Source organism: Notolabrus celidotus, chromosome 6 (assembly GCF_009762535.1).
Source record: "Notolabrus celidotus isolate fNotCel1 chromosome 6, fNotCel1.pri, whole genome shotgun sequence".
Classification (NCBI taxonomy): Eukaryota; Metazoa; Chordata; class Actinopteri; order Labriformes; family Labridae; genus Notolabrus; species Notolabrus celidotus.
The window spans coordinates 28,884,649-28,899,433 of record NC_048277.1 but is presented as its reverse complement, the minus strand read 5'-3'; the positions used below and the strand labels follow the sequence as shown (position 1 = coordinate 28,899,433).

General features: G+C 40.0%; 1 protein-coding gene across 5 annotated transcripts in view; it reads right to left on the bottom strand.

Moving 5' to 3' along the window:
• The window catches only part of kcnq1.2 (potassium voltage-gated channel, KQT-like subfamily, member 1.2), a 221,242-nt gene that overhangs the window by 203,994 nt on the left and 2,463 nt on the right, over positions 1-14,785 (bottom strand). For all 5 annotated transcript variants that reach the window (XR_004631540.1, XM_034685466.1, XM_034685468.1 and 2 more), the window contains exon 3: positions 12,692-13,360. Coding sequence is in view for 4 of the 5 variants with exons in the window: in XM_034685466.1 (XP_034541357.1) it covers positions 12,692-13,197 (506 nt within the window). In the remaining variant the exon portion in view is untranslated. The remainder of the gene's footprint in view (positions 1-12,691; positions 13,361-14,785) is intronic.

Here is a 14,785-nt window from a genome sequence, read left to right as displayed (position 1 = left end):
ATTCGCTCTAAATTTCATAAACAAGCACATGAGGAACTTTGCTTAGTCATTTCTGACTCGCCAGGATTAAGAGCAGACTCCCCCCTGTGCATTTTCACCATCGCAGTTAAATCCTCATCTTTTAAGAGCTGTTACATGACATTCCATGACCGTTTGCATGCAGCACCATCATGATCGAGCTCATATTAAAAACACACAGCAGTGGACGCTTTATAATGCTGTGTGCTACGGGAAGGATTACATGCCATGTCCTGGAAGGGTTATGTAAGGGTCTGTTGTTTACCATCACTCATGTAACATATAAAATAAAGGAGGAACGTATATACTTAAACACAACAACGAACACCGTCCAACTGTAGCATTCACAGGTCCACCAGCCGTCACATATGTTTGGTGTGCTTTTAGCAAACGATGATGGTGATTTGCGGTCTCTCAGGTGGTAGCATGGGACAAAAACAGTTCATTGAGCATAAGAAGTACTCCACCTTACACACAGACTTCGACACATTGGCAAGATGGAATGGTGACTTCCCTTTATGTGGAGGATTACTGCTCAACATCACACAGACACAATCTTTCATCTTCTCTATTGCTTGGATTCTGTTTAAAGCACAATCTCTAAGAAAAATGTCTGATGATTTGGAGCACTTGAGTTGATGTTATTTGCAATGCCAAGTAAAAGAAAGTGAGGGACAGTGTCTCAAAACATGGGGCCACTGAGGATGTCATTTGGTTTTGTTACCTCCTACTACTGGACAGCATGTTTCAGGATGATAATCAACCTCAATAATTGAAATCAGCAAATCAGATCTCAGTGGACACTTGAAATGTGGGATTGGCGTCACAAATGTCCACTGAAATTCCATGAATGGGCAAATCCTCTGTGTAATGACCTCAACATATGGCACTGACGAATAAAACACTCAGCTTAGAGCCAATTCATCCCTCTGTAGGGTGGACAGTGCCACTAAAAGTAAATGATTCAGCATCCATGACACTAAGACAATGCGAATGAGAGCAGGACTTGTCTCGCAAATTATGAATGAGCCAGTTGAATGAGCTGTCATGATTACAAAGCTGTATATTTTTGCTCAAAATGAGGTTTGATTTCAAGAAAAAAGGATGCACAATAAATAGCATTTTCATCTAGACCACAGATGAACATGAGGAAATGAAAACACATCATGAAAGACTGCCTGAAATGCAACACTGAGAACTATTTCATGTCCAGGTATTTCCAAATGAAAACTGAAAATCAGATGTAGCCTGTCTCTTCAGGGTGGACAAGGGGGTCTCGTGTCAGGGTCTTGTCTCACCCTGTTGGGAATCTATTTGGCATAACCACCGGTTAATTATATATAATCCCTTACTTTTGAAAACAAAATGAAAATGTTCCAATGCACACCAGGGATAGTCGTGGAGTTCCCCAAGGTTCAGTGCTTGGACCACAGACGTTTCACCTCACATATTAGCCCTAGGTAATTCTAAGAGGTAGCACTCAATACATCTCATTGTTATGCAGATGACACTCGATTCTACTTATCATTTAAGTCAGATGAAACCAATTGGTAAACTAAACTAGAAACATGCCTTAAAGCTAGGGTTGGTAGTCACGGAAAACTAGCATGAATATGAATGTAGCATTTCCTCTGGACTCCGACATGTTTTGCTGCTTAACTCAGACAAGACTGAAGTTATTGTGCTGAGACCCAAACACCTCAGACAAACCTTTTCTGTTGAAATGACTGCCCTGGATGGAATCAGCATAACATCCAGTAATACTGTTAAGCATTGGGGAGTTCCATTTCCCATAATTCTAAAATCATAAATATGCTGTCTTGAAAAGATGCTGAAAAACTAGACATCAGGTAGGCCTAATAAGTCACTAAAGTATTTTCAATGAATTAAAAACATAGTAAATATGCACTCTTCACAAAAATTGTTTGACGTCATATTGTCCTTCCAATTAAGTTGTAGCATGTTGCAGATTTTTTCTCAAAATTGTCGTGCCAAATACAAAGGCATATTAAGAAATCAAGAATAATGCTACCTTCAGGGACACAAGATCTAAATTGGTTTTGTGCAGTCTGGTCCAATTCCTTGTTTTCCAATTGCAATGATGAGTGTTTCTTTTTCACTGGTCCCACAATATAATCTCATCATCCAATCCTGCTACTTACAAGCCCTCTTCATATTATTTGAAAACATTTACCACTGTCACATTTACTATAATGACATTGCCTAGTGTTCATTCTCTCTATGCGGCGACCGGCCAAGAGAATAACAATCAGTGTTATTAGAGGTTGCCATGCTCCCTGGCAGTGCCATTACCAGCTTTTTAGGAAAAGGGCAACTAAGGACAACTCCAAACCCAATTCCCTTTTGTTGAAATGAGATCATCTTACTACGATAAGCATAAATATGATTTCAGCCATGGAGGCCACAGACAGGGTGATGTAATCTGTGTGTTTTGGGGAATTTTTTTTTTTTTGTTTTGAAACAGTGCAATACAACATCTCCTCCTTGTACTCTACCAGCTGAGGGATAAATGGCAGAATTTAGATCACCAAACACAATACTGCAGCCTACCAACATTAGGTGCCACATATGTGGTGAAATATGGAATCAAAACAGGATATTTTTACAAGCGTAAAATGGATGTTCTGAACTCATCTTCAGGATCAGGAACAGACCTTCAGATCTAGGGACTCTATGAAGAATCAAATTGACCACATAAAATCTGATTTCCATTTAGTGATTTGTAACCTTCGCTATGAATCACTGTCGGAATATCTCAATATACACTTTTTAAACAGACCGTGTTACATGCTGTCATTCTTGGTTGAAAACTGTATGTCTTTCTGCATGAGAAAAAAATCATGGAAAAAATCCAAACCATGGGTAAATAATTCACACTTCAAATTATGAAAAAATACCCAATATACAAAAAAATGGCCATATCAAATATAATATATAAAACATAAAAAGTAAAAGATTGTAGATTATCATTATCACTGATGCAAATGGTATAATAATGTCATCTTTCCAGGGTACACTGGGAAGCATTAGAGTTTATAACAGACCTGTGAGCAACATTATCTGATAAAGTCAAGAGATCAATGCTCAAACATGTAAAAAGTGTCTCATATGTGAAGCTGTCATGGCTTCAGCTTTGCGCTCAGTTTCTCATCTCATAGAGGAGTGATGTTCTAAGGTGCATTAAGACTGGCTTTGTACACAAAGCTTGAGGGTGTGATTTAGCATTTTCCTGATGTCATATTTTTAATCTTTCTGATGACACCACTGAAGTGTTTTAGCTGTGTACAGGACTGGGTCACTCACAACCATTAGCCAACCTTATTTAGCCAGGCCAAAACCCCTGGGATCTGATTAAAACATAACAGCTGGGGCTTTAGCGAGTATTACTGACTGCAGATCCGTTCAGATTCACTAAAATAAGTACATTGTGGAGCCACACCAAACCCTCTGATTCGTCTCTGGAACTACAGCAGTATATCATAGTTCATGCGATCAAAACGACATACAAACAACAGGGGAAATCTTGAAAGTGTGGCGAAAAATATTGTACATCATTCACCTGCATCTATGTACAAACATAAAAAAACAAACGGCCGAGACACAGCAGTCTAAATACATAACTGTGAGTGTGAAAATTTCAAACAGTAGGTGGTTTCCAGCATCAGCCTTCTGGCTAATTAATTACTGATCAGCTTTATTTAACCAGCAGGTTCATAAGTCTGCAGCAACAACTACTTTCATTAAGTTTCTATTTATAGACGGGGGAAAAAAAGCTATGGCTGGCATCAATCCATTAGTATAATCAGCTCATTTAAGAGTATAACAGCATCAAAGCCCCGGACAGGAGTTCTTGACTGGTAAATTAAACTTCTCTTTGTGACCTGCAAAATAAATCAGGACTATCAGCAACATGGTTATTTGTAATGCCTGCAACCCCTGAGAGGGAGTAGGTGTCAGACCAGATGACTTACAGGGTGCTGTAGAACCAGCCCTGATCACTGATAGTTAAAAGGGAGCAGGGTGAGATTTTTGTCAGAAATGACTACCTTGCCCTGCAAAGGACAAATTAGAAAAGAGATCAGATGTGTATCGTTGATCACAGGGGGCACAGTAATCCACACGAATCAAAAATTCTAAAGCACCAAGCAGGTCATTATCTTTTATAAAAAGTCACGTTTAATATAATTTGACTGTGGATAGGAATGCAAAATCTACATATTGGGGACAATGGAGTGAATTGTGTTTACTAAGGCCGAGCTTCATGTGGATGGTGCCACATATTTTACTAAAGAGCCATAGCCAGCTCAGATTTCCAGTCATTACAGTTTGTCAAGATCTACCATACATGACACCACAATCACTGAAATCAAAGCTTTGCAGGATGTAGAGAGTTAAAATAGACGGTAGTGCCTCATCCTTATATTTTCCAAAAACTATTGCATTATAAAAATGAGTGTGCAAATGAGGGGAAGTATATGTAGTCATACGGCGGGCAAATTCTCTATATATCTTTTCCCTCAAATGAGAACTGAGTATCAAACAACTCTTTGAAACTTGAAAGGCTCTCTCTTTACTACTCATCAAAGCAAACAACCTCCACCATCAAACAATGGAGCCACGGACAACATCACCAGCAGATGTTTAAAACAACCAGACCTCAAACGGTCATTAGCATGCTAATAACAGGTATTCAGGAAACAGTGTTACACAGGCTGTTTTGCTCTGTGCTTGTTAAATAAATGCTGTAGATATCAGTGCTAGCATCAGCTGATCCCAGTTAGTGAAAAAACTCCCTGCATTACATTTCAAGTGATTTGAAGTGAGTAAAAAATGGAACCACTAGCATTTAAACCAAGATGGAGATAAAGTATTTTGTTAAAATGTTGTAGCACTGATTCAGATCCAGTTATCAACCTCATCAGTCTGTCTATATATCCACTCAGAGTCAGAAATGAATCTGTTCTATGTAACTTTGCAGATATAACTTATTAAGTGAGGAAACTACGGCTGCTCTTTGGACATAATGTGAAATAAAAAATAAAAAACTGTGACCTTAAAAGGCACAAACATCAAGCCAAGAGCATGCAACCTGCCCAGGGCATCACTACTAGCAAGCATGGTCAGAGGCAGATCAGCTCTGCACAGCCGTCTCCACTGACCAACCCTCCACCCCCCTCACCAGCCCCACCCTCCCTACCCTCCCTGTCCCTTCCATGGAGGGGCTTAGGGTGGATTACACCACATCAGCAGCAGCCACTAACATGGATATTCCATCCTGGCTAAGCTATCATCTTGTGCACCAAATACTTGGGGGAAAAAAAATGTAAATCTCCTGACAGGTTGGACGAAAGGATGAATAAAGAGAGAAAATGAATGGCATAAAGGAAGAAGGTTCATTCATAATCAGTGACACAAAGATCAAACACAACATGGAAAGATATAGGGCAATACCCTCAGCTTCCCTCAATACTTTCACAGTAGACCACAGAGTGTAAAAGTTTAAATATCTGTACCAACAGAGAAAAGCACTGGGTTTGACCACAGCAGCAAGGTGATGATTTGCTTCATAATCTGTGAAATGCTGGACAGTTTTTGGAAAAGTTAGAGGAAAAAATCTAATATTCTTGGTTACATTACATGTTATTGTTGGACTCTTTGTCCAAGAGCTTGACCAGTATTATCAGTTGTCCAAAATTATTTGCCAACATTTGTCTATTACAGATATACTAATATGGGGAGATGTTTTTGAATATTGAGAGATTACGTTTCAGGAAATATCAGAACAGGATATTTGCTGAATAAAGTACCATTCTCAGCATATTTGCCTAGCCACATGGATGGTTAATAAGTTCTCAATTTACATGGAAAATATCCCTTTTCGCTGTAGTGTTAAAATTGAGTGCACGGTCATGTTGGCTGCCATATCTGTATTCCATGAAGTGGTTCCATTAAATGTTTTCCTCTCTTGGTACCCACTACAATCCTCCTGACCCCATGTTACATTGAATGAGGGCATTTCTGATACTTGAAATGCTATCAGACAACTCTTGGACAAACAAACTTTTCTTACTGAAAAAGGTGTCAGTATCTGTCCTGTAAAATCCCACAATGGTCTGGCTCTGCACTGTACATTTTCTGTGTTTTACTAAGTTAATAAGGTAAGATGACACAAATTTAGAAATCTTACAATGTTATCCTTCCATTTAAAACAATTGCATTTCCACTTATCTTATACAAAAGTAGAAATATAGTGTGCACTGTCAGTCTTTATAAACTGGTGCAGCTGAGAGCAATAAATCATCAAACTTGACAGGAAATAAGGGGACTCACTGCACACAGGAGGACTGAAAAGCTTCTTCTCTATATTTAGACTTCATTTTCACACAAACAAGGCTTCATCATCATTTAAAAATAAGTTACAGATAAACATCAGCTACTAATATTGTTGCATGGCAAATTATACAGTTGGGCAAAAAAGTATTTAGTCAGCCACTGATTTTGCAAGTTCTCCCACTTAGAAAGATGAGAGAGGTCTGTAATTTTCATCAGAGGTACACTTCAACTATGAGAGACAACATGAGAAAAAAAATCTAGGAAATCACATTGTAGGATTTTTAAAGAATTTATTTGTAAATTATGGTGGAAAATAAGTATTTGGTCAATAACAAAAGTTAAACTCAATACTTTGTATTTTGGCCCATTCCTCCATGCAGATCTCCTCTAGAGCAGTGATGTTTTGGGGCTGTTGCTGGACAACACGGACCTTCAACCCCCTCCACAAATTTTCTATCGGGTTGAGGTCTGGAGACTGGCTAGGCCACTGCAGGACCTTGAAATGCTTTTTATGGAGCCACTCCTTCATTGCCCAAGCGGTGTGTTTGGGATCATTGTCATGCTGGAAGACTCACCCACGTTCCATCTTCAATGCTCTCACTGATGGAAGGAGGTTTTGGCTTAAAATCTCACGATACATGGCCCCCTTCATTCTTCCCTTAACACGGATCAGTCGTCCTGTCCCCTTTGCAGAAAAACAGCCCCAAAGCATGAGGTTTCCACCCCCATGCTTCACAGTAGGTATGGTGTTCTTGGGATACAACTCAGCATTCTTCTTCCTCCAAACACGACGAGTTGAGTTTTTACCAAAAAGTTCTATTTTGGTTTCATCTGACCACATGATATTCTCCCAATCCTCTTCTGGATCATCCATATGCTCTCTGGCAAACTTCAGACAGGCCTGGATATGTACTGGCTTAAGCAGGGGGACACGCCTGGCGCTGCAGGATTCGAGTCCCTCTCGGCGTAGTGTGTTACTGATGGTAGCCTTTGTTACTTTGGTCCCGGCTCTCTGCAGGTTATTCATCAGGTCCCTCCGTGTGGTTCTGGGATTTCTGCTCACCGTTCTCATGATCATTTTGAACCCACGGGATGAGATCTTGTGTGGGGCCCCAGATCAAGGGAGATTATCAATGGTCTTGTATGTCTTCCATTTTCTTACAATTGCTCCCACAGTTGATTTATTCACACCAACCTGCTTGCCTGTTGTAGATTCCCTCTTCCCAGCCTGGTGCAGGTCCACAATTTTCTTCCTGGTGTCCTTCGACAGCTCTTTGGTCTTGGCCATGGTTGAGTTTGGAGTCTGACTGTTTGAGGCTGTGGACAGGTGTCTTTATACAGATAACGATTTCAAACAGGTGCCATTAATACAGGTAACGAGTGGAGAACAGAAGAGCTTCTTAGAGAAGATGTTACAGGTCTGTGAGAGCCAGAAATCTTGCTTGTTTGTGAGTGACCAAATACTTATTTTCCACCATAATTTACAAATAAATTCTTTAAAAATCCTACAATGTGATTTCCTGGATTTTTTTTCTCATGTTGTCTCTCATAGTTGAAGTGTACCTCTGATGAAAATTACAGACCTCTCTCATCTTTCTAAGTGGGAGAACTTGCAAAATCAGTGGCTGACTAAATACTTTTTTGCCACACTGTATGTTGATGTGCATCCCTACACCTTGTGTGCTTAAGTTGAAATTCAAAAAGAACAGCCCAGTAGTAATGTTAATTAAAACGCTTGCATCATTTGTTGGCATATAATACAAGGTCTACTTTTTTTAAACTGTTAAACATGTTGGACAAATTTTGCGTCCAAAGACAAAATATATAGCTACGTAGTAAACGAAATATTCCCCAGATCACACAGCTCCCTGCGGAGAAATGTGAGTGACCTCAGCAGTTCACTTCTTTCAGGCAGTAATCTCTTGTAAGCAGAAATTCAACAGGTTTCCTTTCTGTGGTTTCCACCCGGACAGAGTGGACTCACTACAGCCATTTCATAATCTGTTCAGATAGAAAACACATGACGGAACCAAAGACTCCTGACAACATCTGCTGCTGTTTCACAAGGATAAACAGGTGCTCCTCTGCTGCAGACTGGTTATAGAATAATGGTGTTATAGTAATAATGACACTTTGGTTACAAAAGTCTGTAACTTGAACTCTCTTTCCTCTACTGTCTTGATTGAATCTTTCCACCTATCTTTCTGCATCTTAACATGATGTAAGAAAGGCTTGTTGAATTGGAAGTACCGGTGTAGTTGTATCTATTCGCAGTCTGAGTGGGGCATTTAGGAGCAATGAGGACTTGCATGTTCATCCCTTTTAGTTATGTAAAAGACTCAGAGGGAGAGGCCCATCATTGAGGGGATCACTGCCCTAGGTTCTCAGTGTGCCTGTGAGTCTGCAGGCTGTTGCATAAGACTCTTTTCGGGCACTCTCTTCGTTATCCCGAGTCCTACAGTGTTGTACCTACTCTTACTAAGTCTGCTGTCATTAGCATAGTATGTGCGTGTTTGTGTTTGTCTCCTCAGGATTTGGATAAATGGGATGTTAAAATGTGTTTATATAAAAGCATTCATTGTTTTCAAACAAAGAGGAGAGGAAACGCCTCCTGAAAACTCCATAATTAAGTCTGTAACTGTAACAATGCAGATTTAATTTATTAAACTACTTTTATACTATGATGACTTCATTTCAAACTGAGGCTTTTTGTAAAATATGTCTCCAAAGAAGGTACACGAACATTGATTATATAGAAAAAAGACAAGCGAGCAGAACTTAATCTGTTCTGGATTCAGATTAGTTTTCATATGACTTTGCAGAAATAATAAACTGTCAGTGATCACAGCTTTTCACAGAGTTATGTCACAGAGTTTTTTCCTGTGATTATTGAACGTTTGTACAAAGTCTAAAAATGTGTACTAATTCTATGTACAGTTTTTGGATGAATCAAAAGCAGCTTCCAGTAAAGTCAAAGTAAGACAAATCCACTATTATAAAATGCTTAATTAAAGAATTATTCATTCACACTTTGAGTGCATTTCTATGTAAATGTGGAATAAACGGTTCCTCATAAATGTGTGTGTTATCCGGTTACACCACCTGCTGAGTGGACAGATGTTCCCAAACAGCCAGATGGAGTGTTGATGAGTGCATTTATAAGCCTGTATGAGCCAGTGAGTTTCACTACATTGTGTTGTGCAATCAGACCACATTTGCACATCTGTGTAAGCGTGTGTTTTGATAGATGCATGACTTAATGTGTGTGTGTGTGTGTGTGTGTGTGTGTGTGTGTGTGTGTGTGTGTGTGTGTGTGTGTGTGTGTGCGTGTGTGTGTGTGTGTGTGTGTGTGTGTGTGTGCAAACAGTTCTGTGTTTGTGTGTTGATTTGGTGCTGGTTTTATCCTGATGAAGGGAGTGATGAATTGAGCCACCACCTGTGTGGGGTGTGTGTGTGTGATCATAATGTGGAGCAGGCCTATTAGAGCAGACCTATTAGGGTTGTCATGAGTGCTGCAGACAGCTCTTTATGCCTCCCCTCTCTCCTGCCGATCTGTAAAGAGGCCAAGAGAATAGATGGCCACCAGCGATAGCCATCGACAAGTAAGAGTTACTTAAAGGAGTGTCAGCGGGGATCAGTCAGAGGGGTTTAATATTAGATGAAGCACAGGATCAAGTTCTCTCTCCTGTGAGGGGGAGAACATTACAGCCTCAATTATTGCCAGGCCAGATTATCAGCAATGCAGGGCGACATAAAACACATACAGAGGAGTGTTTGAATCCATCTTTGATCACAAGGGTAATATCTTAATGAGACAGACTGAATCTGCTTCTGTTCAAACGTCATTTCACACAGACAGTAAGAGTGGTAGGCATCAGTAAGTTTTAATGATAGGGTAATTGGAAGCTAACTGAGCTAAAGCACCATGCAGGGTTTGGATAATGGATGAGTTGGGAGAAGGGGCACGTCCAGATAGGTGGCCAGGGGTGGCAATGGCCCCACTTGAAACCGGAATGGTCACCCCCAGTGCCACCCCAAATTTCTACACTATGATGACTTTTTTTGTGGTTGTTATATTTCTCAGCATTTTCGCCTTTATTGGCATATGTGGGGAGCAGAGAGTTGGGGAAGACATGCAGCAGGAATTCTATATTTGTAAAATACTATAATGTTGTCATATGATATGTGGTGATATGAAGAGTAAATAAAAAGCCAACTGTTGTCTCTGTGGCTGTGTAGTACTCTAATTCAAACTGAACTACAATTACATATTTGTTTTCTGTTTAATTATTTTAGTGCTGTTTTAGTCATGATTCTGTGTCTGTGTTTATTGGTTGTAGTATTTTTTATTTTTTATTATTATTATTATTTTTATCTTCTTTGTGCTGTTTGGTTATCATGTACATCCAGATATACCAGAATGTACACACACAGGAATTATACTTCTTGTTGCCTATCATCCTGCAGTGCAAACCCATGTATATTTCTGTTAATATTGCTATACCCAAACTGTTTAGTTGTATTTGATTGTCATTCTTGTGCATATGTGTGTGTATATGTGTAATTGTTATTGTAAAAAACTCAAAAAAAAAAATACAAATCATTAAAAAAAAACAAAAAAAAAAAACTGTTAATTTGTAAGCACCAAGCGGCAACCTCCGGACGTGAGAATTGAAGCCAATGCGGAAGTGTTAAAAACTGCAGTTTCTTCACTGTCCACTTGAGGCTGGCACCGTAAGTACCAGGAACCACATACACACCAATTGAAAAAGCTGATCTATACAGCAAAAAAACATGTTAACAGTCCGGTGCAAAAAAATATTTTTAGTCTGAATAGCTAATTTATCGTAAGGGAGGTGAATTTTTTCATGACGCAACAGTTTAGAAGATATAGCTCGACAGAAGTTAGGTAAATCAGCATTTCCAATATGGCATCCGCCACCCAGCCTTCAAAACAGGGCTTCAGAAACAGATGGTGATGTCACTGATAAAACGTCCATTTATGAAACAGTCTGTGGTGTGCACTCATAATTCATGCCACTCCTGTTTAAGTCAGTGCCCCAGTTGGGCCTCCCCAGTCAAAAAAGTCTACAAAGTATTTTCTAATCAGTTTTTTTTAAATGAACTAATTAAGCCTTGAATGAAGTTAGGCTTAGACTTGGGGGTGACGTTACAGCTCACAGATCTAATTCAGCATGATTGTGCAACTACAGCAGCCACTACAGCTGATCCTCTTGACACCTCTTCAGAGTGAGCTGGTAACAGTCCACACAGGATGCTGTGTTAGCATGCTTTAATTGTAGCTTAACAACTCATTATCATAAAAAAAATGAAACTGAACATGTGGCTGAATGTGTGAGACAGCTGATAGTAAAGGAGTTCAGTAGGGGCCTTTTGGATTCCAGTATTATCATTCATATTTTCATCTAATCTGGTTTAAATCCCAGGATCAGGGCTTACCATGACGTCTGGGAATAAATTGTGGCATACTTTGAAGAGAACAGATCCTTGGACACAGATAAAGGGGAAATGTTTTAAACTAAACCAAACTAAAATGTCTTTTAGTTTTACAGTAGACTAATTAAAGGCGCACATACATTTTTATGCTTTTACATGTGCAGATTTTTCTTTCTTTTTCCTAAAATTTTCTGCTTTAAAAAAGGGCAACAATTTTTTAAGACATTAATTAAAAAATATCTATTTATTTGTATATTTTAATGTGGTAAAACCAAAACTAATAGGTGTCAAAATAAGTCAGTTTCTAAGGCCAACACAATACCATACAGATAAAATGTGATGTATGTGACTCTGAACATATCCCCTATTTAAATTCCACAGCCTGATCTTTCCCTGTCATTACACCCTGCTAAAACCCTCCCAGCCTCCTCAGTCCAATCATATTACCACCAATAAAAGTAGAGGCAGAGCTCCTTGTGGCATTTAGTGAAATGATTCCTGTAAGCTGTGTTGTAACTGTAGGTCAGTGTGTGCTCCCCCAGCAGGTCAGGTTAGCAGCATCAAGTAGGAGGTTCCATGTTTCATGCATGAGCCTGCTAATGTGTTGACATTAAGGAAGTGCAGAAGAGACCCAGCTCATCAGTGAATAGATCACACTGACCTGCTTCTGTTGACCTGTCTTAAAACAGCCCTCAGACTGCCTGCAGGCCACAGTCATCCCTCCTTGTATTACTGGGAACCAGAACCTAATACTGGAAGGAGCAGCACTAGATGTAATTAACAAGAGAGGGACTGGAGCTGCTTTTTCACACTTTGGAAACCCCATCTGGTTGCACTGAATTCAGTATAGACAGGTACTCACACGAGGAAGTGGTAGAGGAAGCATTTTAGACCAGCAGGTCTTTCCAGGAAGTTGTAAACATCCCCCTGCATGCTAGTCTGGATGTAAGGGTTCTGAAACTCCTTTTGGTGATGATGCAGCCAGCTGGAAAGAGGGAGAGGTTGTTGGATAGTGGTGATAGAGGGTCGGCTGCTTGTCGTCCCAGGCGCAGGGTCTTTAGCGTCCTTTTCTGGTGGACAGCAAGGAATGCCTGATCCATTATTCACCGCTGTGGGGTCCAGTTCCAGTGAAACAGGAGAGTAGTGGCTTTTGTCAGGTGCTGGAGCCCGCAGAGAAGAGGAAGTAGTTGTAGTCATGGTGGAGTCTGCAGCTGGATCAGCATCCAAGTCCTGGTCCAGGCTAAGGCTGAGGCTTGTGCTGGCATATCCATTTGGGCCGCATCGTATGAAGGAGCTCCCCAGCCTGCTGCCGTAGTCACGCTGCACGTGGCACGTCATGTGGAAGGAGTGCGCCCGTTTGTCCCCCATGTTGCCCTTAAGGAAGCTGCAGAGAGGGGGTTTGAAAGTCCTGGAAAGTCCTGGAGGTTGTGACTAAGGTTGAGATTCAGATGGAGAAAACACCTAGTGGGGCATGGCTAGCTGCCCGCTGCTGGCAGGAGCTCACTCTGCTGTGTGGCATGTGTGTCCATACCTGCAGTGGAAGAAGTGACATGAGACATTGAGATAGTGTGACTGAAAATAAGCCCCGCCTTCTTTCAACAGGACCCTCGTTAACTTAGAATTAGTCATGAAAAATACATGGACGCTGTACAACCTGCTTTCCTGAACCAGTGAAACATACTGTATATATTTACATACAGAGCAGCTTCATAAACATCTGCCACTGCAACAGCTGGCAGGAAAACACTCACTTCAAAAATATCATCAGCTGACTATCTGGAAAATACCAAAAGGTAGATCCTCTCAGTGAGTTATTTATAGCTGCAGTCCTCCTTGGATCAGAGACCTGCTGTGCTTAGGGCATCAATGCCGATTAGAGCTTCCCATTGTGTAACAGCCCTACTTCCTGCTCTAAGATTTATCTACAGATTGTGTAGCACGGTGGGTTTTTCATGTCTGTGAGGATACAAAGAGAAGGGGATTAACGTTTGTGCGTAAGAAGGTGACATTACTGTGAACTTTTGGAAATGGTTACACAGGCAGGCTTTTACATTTTGACCTTTGACCTGTTGATATGAAACACAAGTAACAACAGGCATGTTTTATCCCCGAAGCAGACTCCTAAGCAGGTTAGAGTTGCAGCAACAGGTGAGCACACAAGTTCAATTCTGCCAGTCTCTCTGAGGATGTACTTTCATCAAAGAACACCGTTTGATTAATTTCAGCATCTGTCTGACTTAGGGAAGTAAAAGAAATGAACAGCATGTTGTCTGCTCACATTTAGAGACAAACATCCAGAGTGTTAAATCCAGACTGCGACAAATTGTAAGCCAGTGCAGCATCAGCAACAGCAGATGACCTTCCCCAACAGTTACACAAAAAGTCACAGAAGCTTAATCAACATGTGAGCAGAGGAAAATAAGACTGATTTAAGCTTGGAGAAATGCAACCGTGGTAATAGTTGATTTACAGCTTGTCTTTCAGAATTTTCACTGTTTAGTTAGTTTAAAGTTAGACACATTACTTCGGGATGCAGAGTGCAGACAAGCATTATACGGAGGTGATATAAGCCCAAATTGTTTTAAAAAGAGCCCTGATATTTTCCAAATAATAATTTGAACAATAATATTGTTAAAAAATGTATGTCCTGATAGTTTTAAGACATCACCGACTTCAATTTTCAAATCTATAACATGATCAACAGGGGATTGAGTAAAGTGAATAAGAGTTAATTTCCAAAAACAGTTAACTCACTTTTGAAAAATTAAAAAAAATGTTTCAAAAAACATTTTTTTTCTAATACTATCTTTTGGTATAATCAATCAACTGAGGTTGGGTGGCTTTGACTAAGTCAAAATGACTTTACTAATCAGAGATATCTTGAAAATGTAACTTTATTAGGAATCTATATCAAAAAGAGATGTGTTTTTTGAAAATTTATAAAAATGGAATCTGT